The sequence below is a fragment of the Haliotis rubra genome, unplaced genomic scaffold, assembly GCF_003918875.1.
Source record: "Haliotis rubra isolate DU_JTF1 unplaced genomic scaffold, ASM391887v1 Scf164, whole genome shotgun sequence".
In the NCBI taxonomy this organism is placed as follows: Eukaryota; Metazoa; Mollusca; class Gastropoda; order Lepetellida; family Haliotidae; genus Haliotis; species Haliotis rubra.
In genome coordinates, this window is record NW_025765603.1 from 1,158,699 (window position 1) to 1,181,180 (window position 22,482).

At 40.4% G+C, this 22,482-nt stretch overlaps 1 protein-coding gene across 1 annotated transcript in view; it reads left to right on the forward strand.

The window, feature by feature from the left end:
• The window catches only part of LOC124271892 (endothelin-converting enzyme homolog), a 72,550-nt gene that overhangs the window by 29,002 nt on the left and 21,066 nt on the right, over positions 1–22,482 (forward strand). Inside the window, 9 exon segments of the mRNA XM_046707060.1 lie at positions 9,534–9,783; positions 10,897–10,997; positions 10,999–11,101; positions 12,527–12,813; positions 16,858–16,926; positions 18,479–18,598; positions 19,343–19,429; positions 20,397–20,545; positions 20,843–20,946. Coding sequence (XP_046563016.1) covers positions 9,534–9,783; positions 10,897–10,997; positions 10,999–11,101; positions 12,527–12,813; positions 16,858–16,926; positions 18,479–18,598; positions 19,343–19,429; positions 20,397–20,545; positions 20,843–20,946 — 1,270 coding nt within the window.

Genomic DNA, 22,482 nt, shown 5'->3' on the forward strand with positions numbered 1-22,482 from the left:
AGATTTGGTTAGTTTGTTTATTTATTAAATACTGCTCTTGGCATTCCTGCTGTATGACTGTATATAATCATGTGTGGACCAAGCAATCACATGATGGATATTATGAAAAGTCATCAGTAGTGCTAGAGCGATACATCAAATAATCGATTAATTGATAGATCTCGCTCGCATCAGTGATTATTGATGAGCTTGGGAAATGTTCATAAATATGAAACATGAAATTATACTTTAAAAAGTATGATTCTTATTATTGTTGTTTGTTAAATCAAGACATAAACTACTGATGCAGTTTCCTGTCTCGTAAAACTGCCATGTAAACCACATACTGGTTGTCTCAGCAGGAAGTATCCCCAATCGTCTTGATTGTTGTAAGATCGGTGCCTGTGCGTGTACCCGTGATGGTCCGGGTTAGAATGAACCTTCAGTAACCCATGCTTGTCGTAAGAGGCAACTAACGGGATTGGGTGGTCAGGCTCGCTGGCTTGGTTGACACGAAATCGTTCCCAATTGCGCAGTTCGATGCTCATGCTGTTGATCACTGGATTGTCTGGTCCAGACCCGATTATTTACAGACCGCCGCCATATAGCTGGAATATTGATGAGTGTGGCATAAAACTCAAGTCACTCACTCACTGTTATGATTGTGTCCTGATATTGCTCATTGTATGATTACAAGCAATTATTGATCTATTACTGAGCTCAGATTGTCAGTCTGCATATTGTGATTGATGATCAACACTAGTCCTCAGGGAACAATGACAGGAAACAACCACCAGTCTGACCACCTGTACCATTGAGCCACCTCTTATGGCCAGAATACATTGCACCAATTTTGACTCTGAATTTTCTGTAAGGGATTAAAATTAATAACAATTATGTGGTATTTTATCATCCAAAACAGGAAATGTGAATGAATTTGCATGACAATACTTTGCTGGCCTCTGTGATGACATCACACATCTCTCTACCTCTGAATCTGGTTTGCCATGCTTTTCACACTGGTTATTCCTGAATTAAAAAATGTTGAAAAATTCATCTGAAATATTTTGGTAAATAGAATCTCACCTTCATGTCTTTTGACAACAAATATATCCACACTGTTGACTAAAGATAAAAACTCCTCCGCAGAACCATAAAATTCTTTATTTCTTTTGTTTAATGTATTTGATGACAAAAGACATTCTTTTTTGTTCATCAAAATCTGGTTTCCAAAGGAGATGACACTTGGGTGATTCCAAGTGGTATATATATCAATGCAACGAAATGGCATCACAATACTTTGCATACCATTGTGACATCATTGTTTACCATGACATCACAATCAAATGACATCACTAATCTCTCTATCACAGATGCTGGTTAGATTAATTTTTGGAGGATGAGTAGAATCTTATCTTTGTGTCATTTTACATAAAATCTATCAAAATGATTTATAAAAGTCCTTGGCAAGCCTCTGAGTCCCGACCTGTAATCAATTTGTATTGATTTGTATAATATCAAAAGACACTGAGGTGTGATCCTCTGTCTATCACCTCATGTATTTGAGTCTTTATAGTGATTTCTTTTCATATAGTTTCATACCAAGTTGTTTACATAACTGGGAAAAGCTTTAAGGGTAACAGCTTGTATGACGGTTGTTAAATAGTCACAGCTGGTGGAATAAATCAGATATGGCATCAGTTCCTTAATGCTCAATTGACTAAAAACACTGAATCTTTATTCAACATATGTATTTTGATTGTTTCTGAACCATGTTACAGAAGCAATTGTGTAATTGAAAATATTGTTTTGGACATTAATCGGTTAATAGTTTTGTAAGTTTTTGTTTAAATGACATAGTGGTATATGGTGCATTTCTTTGACAACCCTTGTTCAAATTGGGATATGTCAGTGAAAATGACGTAAATGTTGAATTCAAGTGCATAATATTTTTTATTAATATTGTTTTTTATTATATATCTATTATATAAAATTATAATTATATTTGGAAACAATGGGAAAATAACAATATCTAGATAGTCAGAATGATACGGATTAATTACATGAGACATTTATGCATATATATATATATACGATCCCAGACTAAACAAAAGTCTTCTTCCTAATATCCCGAGTATTCATGTCAAAGAACACGCTATATGTGAAGTCGCTTACCGCTAGTGATGTTATAATACGTCAACATCGTTATACATACACTCTGAAGGATCATATAGATATTAAACCCGGACATGCAGTTTGATGAAACAATCACCGTCCACAAGTACCGTTAGTCATCCACAGGATGTTCCCATTGAATCTTTCTCTAATGTAGGATATTGCAGAAAGTCAGGATGTTAATAATCTGTAATTGAAACAGTTGCCAGAGTGATACGGAATATATTTTAGATAAAGTAGAAGAAGTACTTCAAGTTTTTGTTTGTCATTGTTTGAAAATGTCCATCAACTGGAAACCATAGTGCCCCTCAATCCTTATAGTAAAACTAGATTAGTGTGCAGAGGGCAAAGTAGGCTTTTGAGTCAATACAATAAAACAAGCATGGTGTGCTGGGAAACCATAGCGCCCCAATATCCTTACAGTAAAACAAGCTTAGTGTGTTGGGAAACCATAGTGTCCCAATATCCTTACAGTAAAACAAGTTTGGTGTGTTGGGAAACTATAGTGCTCCAATATCCTTACAGTAAAACAAGCTTAGTGTGTTGGGAAACTATAGTGTCCCAATATCCTTACAGTAAAACAAGTTTGGTGTGCTGGGAAACTATAGTGCTCGATTATCCTTACAGTAAAACAAGCTTAGTGTGTTGGGAAACCATAGTGTCCCAATATCCTTACAGTAAAACAAGTTTGGTGTGCTGGGAAACCATAGTGCTCCAATATCCTTACAGTAAAACAAGCTTAGTGTGTTGGGAAACCATAGTGTCCCAATATCCTTACAGTAAAACAAGTTTGGTGTGCTGGGAAACCATAGTGCTCCAATATCCTTACAGTAAAACAAGCTTAGTGTGTTGGGAAACCATAGTGCTCCAATATCCTTTCAGTAAAACAAGCATGGTGTGTTGGGAAACTATAGTGCCCCAATATCCTTACAGTAAAACAAGTTTGGTGTGTTGGGAAACCATAGTGCTCCAATATCCTTACAGTAAAACAAGCTTAGTGTGTTGGGAAACCATAGTGCCCCAATATCCTTACAGTAAAACAAGCTTGGTGTGTTGGGAAACCATAGTGCTCCAATATCCTTACAGTAAAACAAGCATGGTGTGTTGGGAAACTATAGTGCCCCAATATCCTTACAGTAAAACAAGTTTGGTGTGTTGGAAAACCATAGTGCTCCAATATCCTTACAGTAAAACAAGCTTAGTGTGCTGGGAAACCATAGTGCTCCAATATCCTTACAGTAAAACAAGCATGGTGTGTTGGGAAACCATAGTGCTCCAATATCCTTACAGCAAAACAAGCATGGTGTGTTGGGAAACCATAGTGCTCCAATATCCTTACAGTAAAACAAGCTTGGTGTGATGGAAAACTATAGTGCCCCAATATCCTTACAGTAAAACAAGCATGGTGTGTTGGGAAACCATAGTGCTCCAATATCCTTACAGCAAAACAAGCATGGTGTGCTGGGAAACCATAGTGCTCCAATATCCTTACAGTAAAACAAGCATGGTGTGTTGGGAAACCATAGTGCTCCAATATCCTTACAGCAAAACAAGCATGGTGTGTTGGGAAACCATAGTGCTCCAATATCCTTACAGTAAAACAAGCTTGGTGTGTTGGGAAACTATAGTGCTCCAATATCCTTACAGTAAAACAAGCTTGGTGTGTTGGGAAACCGTAGTGCCTAAGAATCCTTATAGTAAAACAAGTTTGGTGTGTTGGGAAACCATAGTGTCCCAATATCCTTACAGTAAAACAAGCATGGTGTGCTGGAAAACTATAGTGCCCCAATATCCTTACAGTAAAACAAGCTTGGTGTGCTGGAAAACCATAGTGCCCCAATATCCTTACAGTAAAACAAGCTTGGTGTGCTGGAAAACCATAGTGCCCCAATATCCTTACAGTAAAACAAGCTTGGTGTGTTTGGAAACCATAGTGCCCCAATGTCCTTACAGTAAAACAAGCATGGTGTGCTGGAAAACCATAGTGCCCCAATATCCTTACAGTAAAACAAGCTTGGTGTGTTGGAAAACCATAGTGCTCCAATATCCTTACAGTAAAACAAGCTTGGTGTGCTGGGAAACTATAGTGCCCCAATATCCTTACAGTAAAACAAGCTTGGTGTGTTGGGAAACCATAGTGCCCCAATGTCCTTACAGTAAAACAGGCATGGTGTGCTGGGAAACTATAGTGTCCCAATATCCTTACAGTAAAACAAGCATGGTGTGTTGGGAAAACCATAGTGCCCCAATATCCTTACAGTAAAACAAGCATGGTGTGTTGGGAAACCATAGTGCCCCAATGTCCTTACAGTAAAACAAGCATGGTGTGCTGGGAAGCTATAGTGTCCCAATATCCTTACAGTAAAACAAGCATGGTGTGTTGGGAAAACCATAGTGCCCCAATATCCTTACAGTAAAACAAGCTTGGTGTGTTGGGAACCCATAGTGCTCCAATGTCCTTACAGTAAAACAAGCATGGTGTGCTGGGAAACTATAGTGTCCCAATATCCTTACAGTAAAACAAGCATGGTGTGTTGGGAAAACCATAGTGCCGCAATATCCTTACAGTAAAACAAGCTTAGTGTGCTGGGAAACCATAGTGTCCCAATGTCCTTACAGTAAAACAGGCATGGTGTGCTGGGAAACTATAGTGTCCCAATATCCTTACAGTAAAACAAGCATGGTGTGTTGGAAAACCATAGTGCTCCAATATCCTTACAGTAAAACAAGTTTGGTGTGTTGGGAAACCATAGTGCTCCAATATCCTTACAGTAAAACAAGCTTAGTGTGCTGGAAAACCATAGTGCTCCAATATCCTTATAGTAAAACAAGTTTGATGTGTTGGGAAACCATAGTGCCTAAGAGTCCTTATAGTAAAACAAGTTTGGTGTGTTGGGAAACTATAGTGCTCCAATATCCTTACAGTGAAACAAGCATGATGTGTTGGGAAATCGTAGTGCCCCAGAATCCTTACAATAAAACAGACATGGTAATTACTGTGAACATACACTCCCGCATCTAGTGTAAGGGTCTGGAGCTAGTTATCTTGGGAAACACTACAGCGAAGGAAAAATGCTTTGGTAAAGATGTCAACTGTCTGCCAGCAGGAATAACAGACAACCTTTTTTTATATGGACCAATCAATGATCGATACTCACACACAGTTCCCTAAGGCATATTATTTATTTCAAGGGTCAAGTTGGCGGGTCAGGCCATCTTCTGTCTGCCAGTATATTGTAATATGTTGCTTGTTTGACAGCATGACTATGGGTAGTTCAGTGATTGTTAAATCTACACATGAAACTAACAAGTCTGTATCACAAGAGGGATGGCTTCATCTTTCCAATGGTCAACTTTCCCTTTCTGTCAAGCAAGATTCCAGCAATATTTAGCCTTTGATGTATAGATTACACACATTTTGTGATACAATTGAGATTTAAATGAGTGCTATACAACTCATGTATGTTCAAGGGTACAACATACAGAGCCATAGTAAAGCTTTCAAAATGTTTTGTGTAGACATTTATGAACTTGACACAGGTCACAAACATGATGTCTGATCCAATTCCTATCTTTGACTTGTAATATGTGTTCTCATGGATTTCCATCTAAACAATTGACTTGCCATTGCATGTGTTTATGATGGTACCATTGTTGGAGCAGGATATACTCTTCCTTTGCACAACCTGGTCTCATCACAATTCATGAATACATGCTTCTGATGTAGAAACAGTTCTTTACCTCCAGTACAGATGGAATCGGTTTGCACATTTGTGCCGTGGGCCTTAATGGTAAGCAGCCTTAGTACAACTGTTTTCCATGCTTAGACATTGACAAACAGTAGTCATAGAGTTACAGTCACAATGTGCATGCTAGCTCAGTGTTTTACAGCTTCGATCTTAGAGCCAGGACTCCCAAACTGTTCATGCCCCATGGCCCATGTTTGGAATGGTCAAATCTGTGATTGACCCACGCTCAGGGCGATGTGGCAAATTCTCAGACTTGAAAAAAATGTTTTTTAGCCTTCTCAGGAGTCCATTCCCATTCTTTAACATGAACGTGAAATTATGTCTTAAGCACTATGCCTATCATAGTTCCGTTTTTTTTAGCATAACCGTGAAAGTCTTAGCACTAAAGTCACTTGTATTGCTTTATTCCAGAGCAAGGTTTTAGCACTAATATGATGTAACTCCTCCACATTTCACACAGAATTGCGACATTCACAATGCTTAGATCTCTGTGGAATAGGCCTTGGACCATAAATGTTCCACAGTAAACAAACCAAACAACAAGTAGTTATGTCAAATCCATTAGTTAATTATCAAATTTTAACCATACTCATCGAACTACTTGAGATAATTTGTTTTTGGAAAAACGCAAGCCATAAAATAAGTACAGTGTGATCTGAGTCTGTGTGACATGCGAACCTGCAGCCAAGTTAGTTCACATCCTTTCTTGTGGTGGCCGTCGTCATGCAATACATAGGTGAGATGGGAAAATCAATACATGCCCACAGGCAGGACGAGGCACATCAATGCTATCGAACATGGATGATTAGTCAGATTAGTTCCAACGATGGTCGATCACATCGAGCACAGTAGTCGACCTACAAGGAACAGCACAGGTCTTGAAGGTTATGGAGTTCCCAAGGGACCACTGAACCTTTTGATAGGGAAATAGCATTTTGATGAAAAGCATGTTACTGAGTGTTATGGGATGCCTCAGATGACGTGGCGTTTCCCACGAATGGTCAAGGTGATGATGAGGTTCATGAAATGTGATTAAACTGCATTACCAACAAAGACTGACCAGTAGAGTAGGGAAGGTGCTACTTAATGTATTGTTTGGAGCTCAGCCGCAGACAAATTGTTTTTCTCAACCATATGATGATGACAGCAGCTGAAGGCTAGGGAATTTTTTTGGACATATCATGATTGGATGGCATTGAAGGTCAAGGTCACTCAGCATGACCTTAGCATCACAATAGATTTTGTAAATATTGATTTCAGTGTTTTTAATAGAATTTGTTGAAAGAGTATATTTATTGTAGGGCTGGAATGAGTGAGTGAGTTTAGATTTATGGCACACTTGGCAATATTCCAGCTATATGGCTGCGGTCTGTAAATAATCAAGTCTGGACCAGACAATCCAGTGATCAACAGCATGAACATTGAGTCAGCGAGCCTGACCACTCCATCCCGTTAATCGCCTCTTACGACAAGCATGGGTTACTAAAGATCAATTCACGGGTCAATAAGATTGAAATTTTGGATGATATCTGAGAGGTCATAAGGGGTCATTTGTTTGAAAATTCATAAAATTTCCAGGTGATTCATGAAAAATCTTAGAACCATGAAATCATTATGATTGACCTCAATAATTACCTCATTACCTGTCATGGCTGTGTCAGTTGTCAAGCAGACCCATGAAAATCCTGGTTAGAATTGGTCTTAAGCTCTCCATGCTTGAGGTATCAGGCAGTCAGGCTCTCTGTATTGATTGATGCACATATCCACATCCCGATTATGTAGCCTGATGCTCATGACTACAATCACTGAATTGACTCTATTGATGTAACTGGAAAATTGTCGGTATGGCGTTAAGAACAAACATGAGATGTCAAAGTCCCTTTGAAGGTGACGTGCAAATCGGTCCAATTACAAAGTATCCACAGAGTCATATGAACACGTGTTACCATTATCCATAGCAAAGGATCTCATCCAAACCTCAATTTGACTTTATAAATTGACCTTAAAAAGGAATAATTGAATGGTAAATCTAAACTCAAATAAGAATGAAAAGCTGTAGTTTATTCAAGAAAGCAAACATGGCAAAAAAAAATGACTGATTTTGTAGTGCAGTCGTATTCAAGATTCTGGCATACAGTGCTCAAGACACCACTTGAGTATCTGTAGACGAGCACTGTCAATATCTGGTGTAGCTCCAACTGCGGTAACTTCCTTGACCTTCCTCCTCATTGACTGTATCAGATGCTGATCTTTGGTGAGGTACTGCATTCGATTTTTTTTATGGAGGGGATGTTTTAGTACATCAGGATTTTGTACTGGAGGATCTCTCTCAGACATATCTCACCCATGAAGATCCGGGTTAGAATATTGATCTTCAATAACCCATGCTTGTCGTAAGAGGCGACTAACGGGATCGGGTGGTCAGGCTCACTGACTTGGTTGACACATCATTAGTGCTGGTATTGGCATACAACCTGCAATGCGATACATCATGATACTAAAATTTTAGTCACGACGATATATTGCCAAAGTATTGTGCACTGAAGCTGCGATACGATATGAATCCCGATATAAGGGTGGCGATACGATAGGTATCACTATACTAAAATCTTTAATTCTAACATCAACTATGAAACACCTTAAGATCAAAACAAAACCATTTTAAAGTATTTCGCTAAATTCCGGCAGCGTTTTTCAATGTTCATTCGTAAATGAGATAATTAAGTTTATACACAGACTTTGTGAATGTTAATAAAATGCGACTGCTATGTTTGACACAGTTCCTTACGCAAGGATTTCCGAGAAACTTATGAAGGGAAAATGAGTAACATTTTAATCATCAAAGAAAAGTAAGTCTTTCTTGACAGATATCGTGATTCAGCAAAAAACATTGATGTATCGTGGCCCATATGAAGTATCGTATTGGGATATACACCAATGTAAAACTTTGTATCGATTCACTGTATCGGTGGTCCATGGATCGATGCATCTATGCGTATCAATGAATCGTCACACCACTACACATTATCAGTTCCTATTTGCACAGATCGATGCTCATGCTGTTGATCACTGGATTGTCTGGTCCAGACTCACTCACTCACTCTGGCATATCTTGTTACCCATAGTGTCCCAAACATGCTCTTTTGGATACAGTTCCATTCTTGATGGAGGGGACGTTTCAGTAATCAAGATTTTGTACAGGACTGTACAGGAGGACCTCTCTGGCATATCTTGTTACCCATAGTGTCCCAAACATGCCCTTTGGGTATGAGTTCTGGATTCCTGTCGGACCAAGTTACAGTTGCTAACACCTCTTGACATAAGATATCACTAATGGCACATGCACAATAGGGCCCGCCTTTGCCATTTTCTGGACCAGACAATCCAGTGATCAACAGCATGAGCATCAATCGATGCAATGGGGATACGATGTCATGTGTCAACCAACTCCATGAGCCTGACTACCAGATCCCATTAGTCGCCTCTTACAATAATCATGGGTTGCTGAAGACCAGTTCTAAAGCTGGCATGATGTGATATAACTGACATACTGTGCACAGTGGTGTTATTTCAGCTGTTCAATATCAGAAGGTTTACAAGAAAATCTTCATAAATTTTGTTTACTTCCAGATGTCTGGTCAACGCTACAAGCGTACAAACTTTGATGACGACGACACGATATCCAATGGGGGCACACCGCCTGCTGTTGACTTTCATCCTGGGATCGTGTTCAAGGGGGGGTTGACTCTGTGGCAGAGAAAGACCACCTTAGAGAAGGTTCTCATCATTCTTCTCATCATCCTCGCCATCTCTCTCATCGTCATTGCCGCCATCTTGGCCGTCAGGGAGTCACAACTTCAGGACCTGAGGAAAGGAACGGGTGAGCTTGGTTTTCCATGTTTCTTATATTAGTTTGCCTTTAACAGGGCTATACAGTCTTAAAGATATGGTAAAAATGAGTTCCATGTTAAACTGCGGGAGCTTTATTTATAAAGGAAAAACACAACAAAATCACTATGCTTGATAAAGCTTTAATAAAAGTTTTTAATCATGACAAAATAAAAATCTAAATAATATTTGACACAAATGAAACAAGGAAAACACCAACACAGTGGTTTCTAGTTTGAACTAGTTTCTCCACTCTCAAAAAAGCCCTGAGATTTTAGACAGCAACTTGACCTGGTCAGGACATATCAGGGATCATTGGTCATTAATGAGTAAATATTTAAAACATTCAGATCCAAAACATTGTGAAACACTTGAATAAAAATTAAGAACACAACTTCAAACCGAACTTAACAATCCAGTTAAATGTAAAATCTTTGAAGGGCCTTTAGAAGTGGAATGCATAAGAAAAGCAAGATTTATGTATGTCAACTTCATTCACTATATAGAAGTTGACATCCATAAATCTTGCTTTTCTCAGTTAAATGTAATTTTCACCACGATCATTCCCATCACCATTACCACAGTTGCCACGATCATCAAGGTTTCCGAGTGTTACGAGGTTTTCCGAATGCATGTCAAAATACCGGTTTTCGATCAGCGTATCGAAATACATATCGTTTTCATGTCTGAACTGGTTAATACCGGTAAACCGGTTAAATTGCACAGCCCTAGTGCAAAGGTTAACTAGAGAAATATGTGATCATTGTATATTTGTTCTATGCAAATGTCAGTGTCACGTAATCTCATGTACACGCACATGCACATTGTCAAATCCTTTACACCTCACTGTTAAGTAATGCATATCACAAGATATTATTATTATTATACGATATTTATATTAACTGATTTCCCACTTGGGATCAAAGTGTGGCACCTTTTGTGACATTGCTGGAGTTTGTGTAAGCAGAGTAAAACTCAACTCACTCACTCACTCCATTTCAGGTTTCCCCTGCTATGGTAGTGCTGGAATATTGCTAAAAGTATTGTAAACCACAGTCTCGCTCACTCACTCAAGAAATGATGTGTATGCCTGTTTTTCCTTCAGATTACTGCATGACTCCCGAGTGTGTGACAGTAGCCAGCTCAATCATCACCACCATGGACCGCAGTGCCGACCCTTGCCAGGACTTCTTCCAGTATGCCTGTGGGGGGTTGGATCAAGTCCCACCCTATCCCATCAGGCCACAGCAGGTGGGGCACGTTCAGTGTGCTGTGGCAGGAGAACCAACTGGTCATGAAGAACGTCCTCGGTAGGTGCTGCCTTGTGTTGTTGTGTCATGTATTTGTGCTTGTTTTGAGAACTGTCACCATTCACTGACAGTTGGTGCTTGCAGCTAGAACTGTTACCATTCACTGACAAAGTCGTGCATGCAGCTAGAACTGATACCATTCACTGACAAATTGGTGCTTGCAGCAAGAACTGATACCATTCACTGACAAATTGGTGCTTGCAACAACAGGCCTACCAAAGAAAACTTTCCCACTGTGCAGAAAAACGCAGAAAAGCCCACATTAATCGTGGAAATAGCAACATAAACATAATACCTCGCTACCGAAACAGTTAAAACGGCAACTTTAAATCGCTAACACTGCATCATAAGACACGAAGCCCGCAACTTCGATTTTGCGCATGCGCACATGGAAGAGGAAGTCTCGACCGCATGTTGACATTTTCCAGCTTGGACAAAAGTAACATTCCTTTTTAAGTATTTCTGTTGTGTTATTTGGCATTTATCATCATAATACTTGTGTGCACACTTGTTTAGTTTACTTTCCATTCGTATGAAACGATTGACAGCAACTATTTCGACATATTTAATACTTTTTCCACGCGAGGTGATTCACGGTTGCTCGGAAATTGGAAAGAAGCCGGGATCGTAATGCGCATGCGCAGTAGAGGTCAAAGTTCGCTGATATAAAAATGTTGCAGTTTCATAGTTTTTACGTTGCCGTTTTTACTGTTTCAGTAGCGAGGTAATGTGTTTATGTTGCTATTTCCAGGATTAATGTGGGCTTTTCTGCGTTTTTCTGCACAGTGGGAAAGTTTTCTTTGGTAGGCCTGAACAAGAACTGTCATCTTTCACTGACATATTGGTGCTTGCAGCTAGACCTGTTACCATTTATCGACAAATTGGTGCTTGCAGCAAAAACTGTCTCCATTCGCATATCTGAACACTGTTTATGTAGCCAGCCAAACTGCTTATATGGTATTATGTACAAACAGTACCGTGCTTCTGTTTGATTATATGGTATTATGTACAAACAGTACCGTGCTTCTGTTTGATTATATGGTATTATGTACAAACAGTACCGTGCTTCTGTTTGATTATATGGTATTATGTACAAACAGTACCGTGCTTCTGTTTGATTATATGGTATTATGTACAAACAATACCGTGCTTCTGTTTGATTATATGGTATTATGTACAAACAGTACCGTGCTTCTGTTTGAGGCAAGATGACAATGGACAATACAAAATTTCCACAGTGTGACCAGACACAATTGACACACAAAATTTGATTGTTGCGTCTACTTTACTTACTGATTAAATAAACTGGGCTATGCTTCATCTTGATAGGACTGCAACCAATCCATGTAATTACTGATTTACCAACGATATATTTTTGCCAGTTTGACTGTTATATTATCTTATTTATCCTATATATTCTTGCAGAGAAGGTGTCAGTGAAGACACGCAGTGTTGCGGAGAGGAAGGCCCAGGCGTACTTTGAGTCATGTATGGACAAAAACAAGACGGTGGAGACGTTGGGAGCCCAGCCCCTGCTGGACATCATGCGAGGCCTTGGGGGGTGGGGCATCTCCAATAAGTCTGGAACGTGGCAACAGAACACCTGGAACCTGCAGACAGCCGTGGAGAAGGTGCACATGATCGATGTCAGTCCCCTGTTCAACATGTGGGTCGGGGGAAACGATCGCAACTCCTCTAGGAATATACTCTTGGTGAGTTGATAGACCTCGTTTCCATATTAATGGTGATGATTATAGTGATACTTTTGAATTTATTCAGTTATCCAGTGTGTTGTATAGTTAATATTACACTATAAACTCTCTCAACCCAAAAACTATTGAACCATATGCTGGTACATGACACTAAATATTAGCTAACTAGATCAAATCACATGAGTGAGTGTGTGAGGTTAGTTTTACATCGATTATTAGGGGTGTCACGATACACCAATCTCACGATACGATACGTATCACGATTTTAAGGTCACGATACGATACCAACGTATCGCGATACATAATTTTCGTGCCTTTTCATAGCATTACCTTACCGGCAACGTACGCACTCGCTGATTGGTCCATCAAAATAGTCTAGCCAATCACAAAAGCTGTTAGTTTCCAACCTATTTTTTAAGTAAAGCTAGCTACATCTATTTATCGGAGCGATCTAGTATAATTTTACTATCAAGACTTTGAAGGAGATTGATATAGCATAAAAATTTGAATCGATAAAGTTTTAAAATAGGAATCGATACACGCAAGCATGTATCGCGTATCGTATTGTCAGTAAAAATGTATCGATGCATCGATACATTCGCGTATTGCGACACCCCTATCGTTTATAGCAATATTCCAGCAGAACATAGCTGGGACCCCAGAAAGTGGCTTCACACATTGTACCCATGTGGGGAATCGAACCCAGGTCTAGTTAGTTGTGTAGACTTGTGAATGAGTTGGGTTCAAGACCACTTTGAACAGTATTTCTGTTACCATATTTCTTCTGATAAGTGCCTGGGCGCTTATTTTTTTTAACAGACTTCCGGACCTAGAGCTTATTAGATGCCCAGCACTTATTGCACTTACTGGCTGTACCGCAATTAATTGTTAGTGTCTGTTGCTTCAAAGTTAGGGACCATTCCTTAATAAATCGATTTTGGGATCAAGGGAGAATACATTTATACAAAATGTACCCTCTGCTTATTTCTTTAACCGCTGCTTTACCCCTGGCACTTACCGGTATTAGAGGCCTGGTGCTTATTAGAGACCCAGTGCTTATTAGAGACCTGGTGCTTATTAGACACCCGGGCTTATTAGAGACCTGGCACTTATTAGAGGCCTGGTGCTTATTAGAAACCCGGTGCTTATTAGAGGAAATACGGTACATTGAACCAACTTAATGTTACAGTGATACAGGTGTTACTGGTACAGTCAATATTTTGTTAACAGGCTCAGAACCATAAGGTTAAATCAGATTTCATTCCAGTATCTTTGGATCCTGAGCTTCAACTTTCAAAGGCAATCTGTCAGAATAATCCAAGTTTGAGTAGTCAGAATGTGTGACCTGGCTGATTGTGTGTCTGTGTTCCTTGACAGGGTTGTGTGTTGTGGTATTGTCCACCACTGGCATGAATGTGTGTATGACGTGACATAATTTGCATATTGCTCACTGTGGTTTAACAACATTTTTAAGTCAAAAAAGAAACATTTTGTTTGCTTGGTCCTTAAATAGAGCATTCTAGTTTAAGCCAAATATTTTCAGTGTAGAGATCTGCTCACTATACAACACCAACAGCGATCTCCCAAGCAGTAGTGATTTGCCTAATCACTTTCCTTCTGATTGATGAAAAGATTAGAACTGTTTAATGCACCGTAAGAGATTGATGAGTGAGTGAGTTTGACTTTACCTTTAGCAATATTCCAGCAATTTCAATGCACAGGACATCAGAAATCTGCTTCACACATTGTGCCCATGTGGGGAATCGAACCCGGGTCTTCAACATGACAAATGAATGCCTTAAGCACTAGGTTACCCCACCACCCCTGTTAGGGATGGGAGTGTATCTGGTTTTCACCACTATCCAAGCAATGTCACAGCACAAGAAATCGGCTTCACACATTGAACTTTATTTGGGAATCTAACTGGATCTTTGATGTGAAGAGAATTTAGTCGATGATGTTTTGTTTGTGTACCTAGACAATAGTACTGTGAGACCCTATAAATAGGCTCCGGTGAACATGTGTGTGTGTCCTTCTTGAATATCCCAGAATTCCTCTATTATTTTTATCCGATATCAGTGGTATCTTAAGTGTTTATTACAACAGATATCATTGTAATGTTACCTAAAATTTCATAAGCATTAGGAATATATTACAAGTTTTATGGACGTTCAGATGTTTTAGAGGTTGCATGTATAACAGGTTAATTCCAAATATGTGTCACTAAAACCTGCAGGAGAAATTACTTGGGTTGCCCATGACAACGCCAGGCTGAAGATATGACCTGATCATAACAGCATTCTAGACTACGACCTCGAAATTGTGTTGAAGTAAAACTCTAACGATGGTAATCCTCACTGAATATTGGCATTTGAGGGCTTTGATTCTGAATCCTGCAGTTTTACTTTAAGTTGGAAGTTAATAAACCTTCTGGAAATTGTGAACATGGTAAAAAACATATTCAAGCAGGTCTAGCAGTGAAATACGGTTTACACTAGTTCCCTGAACTAGTCTTTAAAATGATTTTCCAAGGCTATATCATGTGTTTTGTCAGAATCCACTAAAACCCTACTTCAATTTGCATGAAGTCAGAAGTAATCCCTGTGTACTTATTTGAAGAAGAGCTCCTAAAATAACATCATCACGAATAAGAGATTATTGGAACATTGAGAAAACTGTCAAGTTGGACTTTGCTCACGACCTATCACATCGCCTGTCATGCAGCTGTCATTTCACTTGGCGGCCATCTTGATAAACCTGGGCTTTCATCTTGGTTGAGGCACAAAAAGGATTAGTGAACATTATCTGTTTGTTTGATGTGTCCGTTATGTAATTAGGATACTGTGGATGGTATCACAATCTGGTTGGTAATATCCGTGGTTCTAGTTTTGAAGTAGGACACGATTGAGGATGCTCCATGGACCAGGCAAACTGAATTTCCTGAGCCTCCTGTGCTGCAGCCTTAAAAAAGATGTCTGGTGTTACAGTTATTCAACTGTTATTGCCTAACAGACACCAATCACTGATGACTGTTGCATTCACATGATTATCAATTCCCCACATGGATACAATGTGTGATGCCTATTTCTGGTATTCCCAGCCGTGATATTGCTGGAATATTGCTAAAATCAGCGTAAAACTAAACTCACTCACTCACTCGTTATCACAATTCTAGGTACATGTCACTATGAATTGCTACACTGTGATCAAGCAAGACTTGTCACTCTGTATAACACCATTCAAAGACCTTAGGGACTGTTCATAATTAAAGGCTGGGGAACTGCTGATGATTTTATGTACAACGTGAATGCCCCCCCACACACACCACACACACACACCTAGCCACCACCCCGTAAATTTTATGTTCAAAGTATTCAGTGCTCAAACAAATATTACTTTAGGCTTTCCTCCTAACATGGCATGATATATCTAGACTCACTCAGCCACTCATTCACTCAGTCACTCAGTCTTTCATTAATGAGCTGACATACAATGATGTAACTGAAATACTGTACAAAGCAGAGTTAAACCCAAACTCACTCACTTACACACTAGTGTATTGAAAGCAGTGCAAGATTAAACTCACTCACTTTTATTTAAATCAGTGTGAAACTAAAACTTACTCACCTGAGTTTATGATAATACAAATGAAATACTATTTGAAGCAATGTTAAACTAAAACTCACTCACTCGTGTTTATGATAATACAAATGAAATACTATTTGAATCAGTTTGAAACTAAAACTCACTCACTCACTAATGACCTGACCTGAGATGACCTGCCCTGATATAGTGTTGACTGCAGTATAAACCAGCATCACTCTCACACTCATTTCTCTATGTACTTAGTGCTCGTTGTTTGAACCAGACAACTTACACCTTTGGCGGTTCGTCCAAACATTACGAAAATCAATTCCAATAAGCAGTATATTTTCAGCCCATACAATGCTTCCTTGCTGAGAGTCAGGAACATCTCTCTGTGAACAGTGTCAGTGAAAGTGGACTCCACAGAGAAAGTGTGTGTAAATCAATTTTGTGTTGCAGGTTGATCAGAGCGGTCTTGGCCTACCTGAGAGGGACTACTATCTCAATAAATCCATTACTGACGACAAGGTACGTCATCCATTTAGATCCATCAGTAGGTGTTGGAGATGGAGCTGGGCACTTTGTTTCAGATTGAATATGTTTTAGTTAGTGCTAGTAAAAACATGCACGAAAATATTTTTTGGGAAGCCAGACATTTTTTTAAATATTATGCGGGAGAAAATTCTGCAGAACATCCAGTGGATGTATTTTTTCTCTCTTTTTTTTGCTTTCATCTCTTCTTTTTTTTTTCTTTTTTTTTTGCTAAAATCTATCTTGTAGAAGCATTTGCATGAATTTTGTTCATACAATAACTATTTTTAAAATATTCCAGTTCCATCATCTTAACACCCCGTTACCATTATGTCTAACAGAGCATTGCAAAAAACATGGCTGATGTATCAGGGTGTATTGATTTTAGGCTGATGTGTTTCTCATTATGGGCAAAGTGTAAATATGATCCTGATATAGACCATACGAAGTGCTGAGAATGCCTCAAGGTGTCTCCCAGCCAGTTAATGAGACCATTAAGGACTTTAACAGAGGTTCATGAAGATTGGCACTGAAACTTACCCAGATCAATGATAAGTTGCTTTGGGTCGACATAAGGAAATTGTTATGTAAAGGTGTAGGGATCGCCAACACTAATTGATTACATCACTCTCCCCAAAGAGCTGAAATGAAGTTGGATTGTACTCTTGATAATAATGTCAGCATCTTTGGATGTAGCGCCATGAGCAATAGTTAAGTGATTGGATATTTGGCATGCTACAATATTATATTATATTAAATCTGTAAATAGGTCCTCTGTAACCAATGCTTGAGTCCCTGTGGGGATTCAGATCAAGAATACAGGTCCCTAGCAACCGATGCTTGTCTCCCAGTGGGGATTCAGGTTAAGAATACTGGTCCCTAGCAACCAATTCTTGTCTCCATGTGGGGATTCAGATTAAGAATACAGGTCCCCTGAAAACGACGCTTGTCTCCCTGTGAGGATTCAAGTAAGGATATAGGTCCCCAGTAACCTATTTAGTCTGGTTCAGTGACTTGGTTCATTGTTTGTCATCATACCAAAATGCTGTGGATTGAATGTCAATATATCAATCAGTGGATTGTCTGGTCCTTTACCTAATTATTATACAGATCGACATCTTGTAGCTGGAATACTCCTGAGTATGATGAGTTATCCTGGTTTGCCTGATCAAGACTTGAATATTTTTGGCAGTTTTCATTCCTAAATGTTGAAATATGGTATGCAGTTTACAACAACTTTAACTCTTGGGTGTAGTAATAAAAACAAATCTGCTTATTTCTCGGCACTTAAAATGTCAGAATCTATTCTTGAAGTCCCAATTTGTAATTAAGCAATTTCCATTTTGTACAATAAATATTGATGTTTCCCATCAGTGTGGATGAAAAAATATAGAATAATCAATAATCTTCATTAGATTGGTATTGAGCTGAAGATTAGATGCAGATTCCAACTTTTTGACATGAATTGATCTGGTTTTAACCTCCTTTCAGAGACAAGCATTAGCAGCACATGCACAGCTTACTGATGTAGTTGTTGGTCACGTTGTAGGTATTGTCAGCGTACCTGGAGTACATGACGACGCTGGGGATGCTGCTTGGAGCTGAGGATCGCAACGCTACCAGGGATGACATGTTGAAAGTTATAGAGTTTGAAACAAAAATTGCTGAGGTAGGCACTTCTCTGTAATTGTGGTTTCTAATGGGTGCCCTTCTATTGGGTAGCATGGGGATGGCATGGTGCTTTGTGGTCAAGGATACCATAATTCACCAACAGACAGACAATTCTTTCCATTGGTTGCAACATAACACTCACACATGCCCCACTCAGCCAAGTCAGTCAGTCAGTATGGTCTTACGCTGCTTTTAGCAATATTCCAGCAATATCGAGGCAGGGAACACCAGGAAATGGGCTTAACACATTGTACCCATGTGGGCAATTGAACCCAGGTCTTCAGCATGGCGAGCCAACGGTTTAACCACTAGGCTACCCAACCCCCCTGAACCAAAATCAATAAAGCCAACCACACATACTTTCTGTTAAAGAATATTTGGATACCCGTGAAAACATTTCAGCAAAACATACAAATCATGATCACAGAGCAATGCTTGAATTGAATCAAAACAACCCAACAATTGAAAACCAGTGTTTTGGAGCTACATCATTGTGGTTTTGTCACTTCCTGGTTCTTGTAACACCTAATGGCATAAAGTAGGGTCTGGCTGACTTGGATGTAAATAATGTGTCTGAGCTGAAAGTCCATGTTAAAGTCCCTTGTAGCTTAGTATGCCAGCACTGCGTAGCCGAGCTCTGCCGTGTGAACAGTTTTATTCCCGTGTATGTTTTTTTTAAGCCTAATGCTTACGTTCTCTTGGGCTATTATATATACTGGTATATACTGGAAGCTGTTTCCAGATCACTATCCCGGCAAAGGACAGACGCGATGAGGAGAAAAACTACCACAAGATGCGGATAGTGGACATGCAGAAACAGTTCCCCTTTGTAAGTAACAGATAGTTGACATGCAGGAACAGTTCCCCTTTGTAAGTAACAAAAAGTCGACATACAGAAACAGTTCCGCTTTGTAAGTAATGGATAGTCGACATGCAGGAACAGTTCCCCTTTGTAAGAAACAGATAGTCAACATGCAGAAACAGTTCCCCTTTGTAAGTAACGGATAGTCGACATGCAGAGACAGTTATCTTGTGTGAGTGTTAGATAGTCGACATGCAGAAACAGTTCCCCTTTGTAAGTAACAGATAGTCGACATGCAGGAACAGTTCCCCTTTGTAAGTAACAGATAGTTGACATGCAAAAACAGTTCCCCTTTGTAAGTAACAGATAGTCGACATGCAGAGACAGTTCCCCTTTGTAAGTAACAGATAGTCGACATGCAAAAACAGTTCCCCTTTGTAAGTAACAGATAGTCGACATGCAGGAACAGTTCCCCTTTGTAAGTAACAGATAGTCAACATGCAAAAACAGTTCCCCTTTGTAAGTAACAGATAGTCGACATGCAGAAAGAGTTCCATTCTGTAACAGATAGTCGACATGCAGGAACAGTTCCCCTTTGAAAGTAACAGATAGTCGACATGCAGAAACAGTTCCCCTTTGTAAGTAACAGATAGTCAACATGCAGAAACAGTTCCCCTTTGTAAGTAACAGATAGTCGACTTGCAGAAACAGTTCCCCTTTGTAAGTAACAGAGAGTCGACATGCAGAAACAGTTCCCCTTTGTAAGTAACAGATAGTCAACATGCAGAGACAGTTCCCCTTTGTAAATAACAGATAGTCAACATGCAGAAACAATTCCACTCTGTAACAGGTAGATTCAATGCAGAAACAGTTCCACTGTGTGAGTCGCTGATAGTCAACATGCACTTTAATCAGTAACGGATAGTCAACCTGCATAAAGCGTTCCCCTTTAACATTTCGCAATATTTAGTCACTCACTCATGTTGGTTTTCAGCTGAACTGGCTCCACTACTTCAACTCCATGATGAGTGTCGTCAACATCACCCTCAAGTCCTCCGAGGAAGTTGTCGTCTATGCCCCCAAGTTCTTGAAGAACCTCAAGGCCATCCTCAGTAATGCCAAGTCCTCTGATGATGGCAAAAAGTGAGAACATTACTTACCGTATTTGACCGTAGATAAGCTGAATTTTGAGGATCAAAAAACCTGTAGAAGGGTCGGTTTATCTACAGGTTACACTTTCATCAAACTTTTGTTCTGGTTGATATCGAATCGCTTTGCATAACAAACAAGAAGACAAGACAGTGTCAGTGAAGGGGTATCTGTAACTGTGAAACTTCCTACATACTTCCCACTGTAGTATTGCTGGAACACCTTTAAAAGACTCATCAAAGTGAGTTCTGTATGCAACTTTTCACACTCACTTTTTCATGTGTTTTGCAGCACATTAAACAACTACCTGATGTGGCATGTAGTCAAATCTCTGGCGCCGTATCTGTCCAAGCCGTTCCGAGAAGCCAAGAAGACATTCACGCAGGTCATGACAGGTAACATTTTGTTCTGGCAGCCACTAATTGCTGTAGAGGCAGGCACCCATGCTTGTCGTAAAAGGCGAATGACAGGATCGGTGGTCAAGATCACTGACTTTGTTGACACACGTCATTGTATCCCAGTTGCATAGATCGATGCTCATTATCTTGATCACTGGATTGTCTGGTCCAGATTCGATTATTTACAGACTGCTGCCATATAGCTGGAATATTGCTGAGTGCGGCGTTAAACAACAAACCCTTTGGGATGGGCTATGGTCTGGTCCATTGATCAGTGGATTGGTCAAGATTCTGATGATGGTGCAGCATTAAACAACAAACCAACCAATCTAGAGGCAGACTGGGATGTTAGGATGGAGTGACTCTCTGTTTGTTGTGGTGGGTGTGACTGGATGTAGGCCAGATAGCAAGTGGGTGTGACTGGATGTAGGCCAGCTAGCAAGTGGGTGTGACCAGATGTAGGCCAGATGACTGGATGTAGGCCAGATAGATGCCAGCCAGCAGCAAGTGGGGTTGGACTAGCAAGATGTAGGCCAGATAGCAAGTGGGTGTGACTGGATGTAGGCCAGCTAGCAAGTGGGGTGTGACTGGATGTAGGCCAGATGCAAGGCCAGATAGGCAAGTAGCAAGTGGGGTGTGACCAGATGTAGGCCAGTTAGCAAGTGGTTGGACCAGATGTAGGCCAGATAGCAAGTGGGTGTGACCAGATGTAGGCCAGCTAGCAAGTGGGTGTGACTGGATGTAGGCCAGCTAGCAAGTGGGTGTGACTGGATGTAGGCCAGATAGCAAGTGGGTGTGACCAGATGTAGGCCAGATAGCAAGTGGGTGTGACCAGATGTAGGCCAGCTAGCAAGTGGGTGTGACCAGATGTAGGCCAGCTAGCAAGTGGTGTGTGACCAGATGTAGGCCAGCTAGCAAGTGGGTGTGACTGGATGTAGGCCAGCTAGCAAGTGGTTGGACCAGATGTAGGCCAGATGTAGGCAAGTGGGTGTGACCAGATGTAGGCCAGCTAGCAAGTGGGGAGATGTAGGCCAGATGGTGTGACCGGATGTAGGCCAGCTAGCAAGTGGGCCAGATAGGTGACTGGATGTAGGCCAGCTAGCAAGTGGGTGTGTGGATGTAGGCCAGATAGCAAGTGGGTGTGACCAGATGTAGGCCAGTGTGACCAGATAGGCCAGTTAGCAAGTGGGTGTGACCAGATGTAGGCCAGTGGGTGTGACCAGATGTAGGCCAGTAGCAAGTGGGTGTGGACCCAGATGTAGGCCAGATAGCAAGTGGGTGTAGGCCAGACCAGATGTAGGCCAGCTAGCAAGTGGGTGTGACCAGATGTAGGCCAGCTAGCAAGTGGTGTGACCAGATGTAGGCCAGGCCAGAGATGTAGGCCAGGTGGTGTGACTGGATGTAGGCCAGCTAGCAAGTGGGTGTGACCAGATGTAGGCCAGCTAGCAAGTGGGTGTGACCAGATGTAGGCCAGCTAGCAAGTGGGTGTGGGATGACCAGATGTAGGCCAGCTAGCAAGCAGAGTGGTTGGGT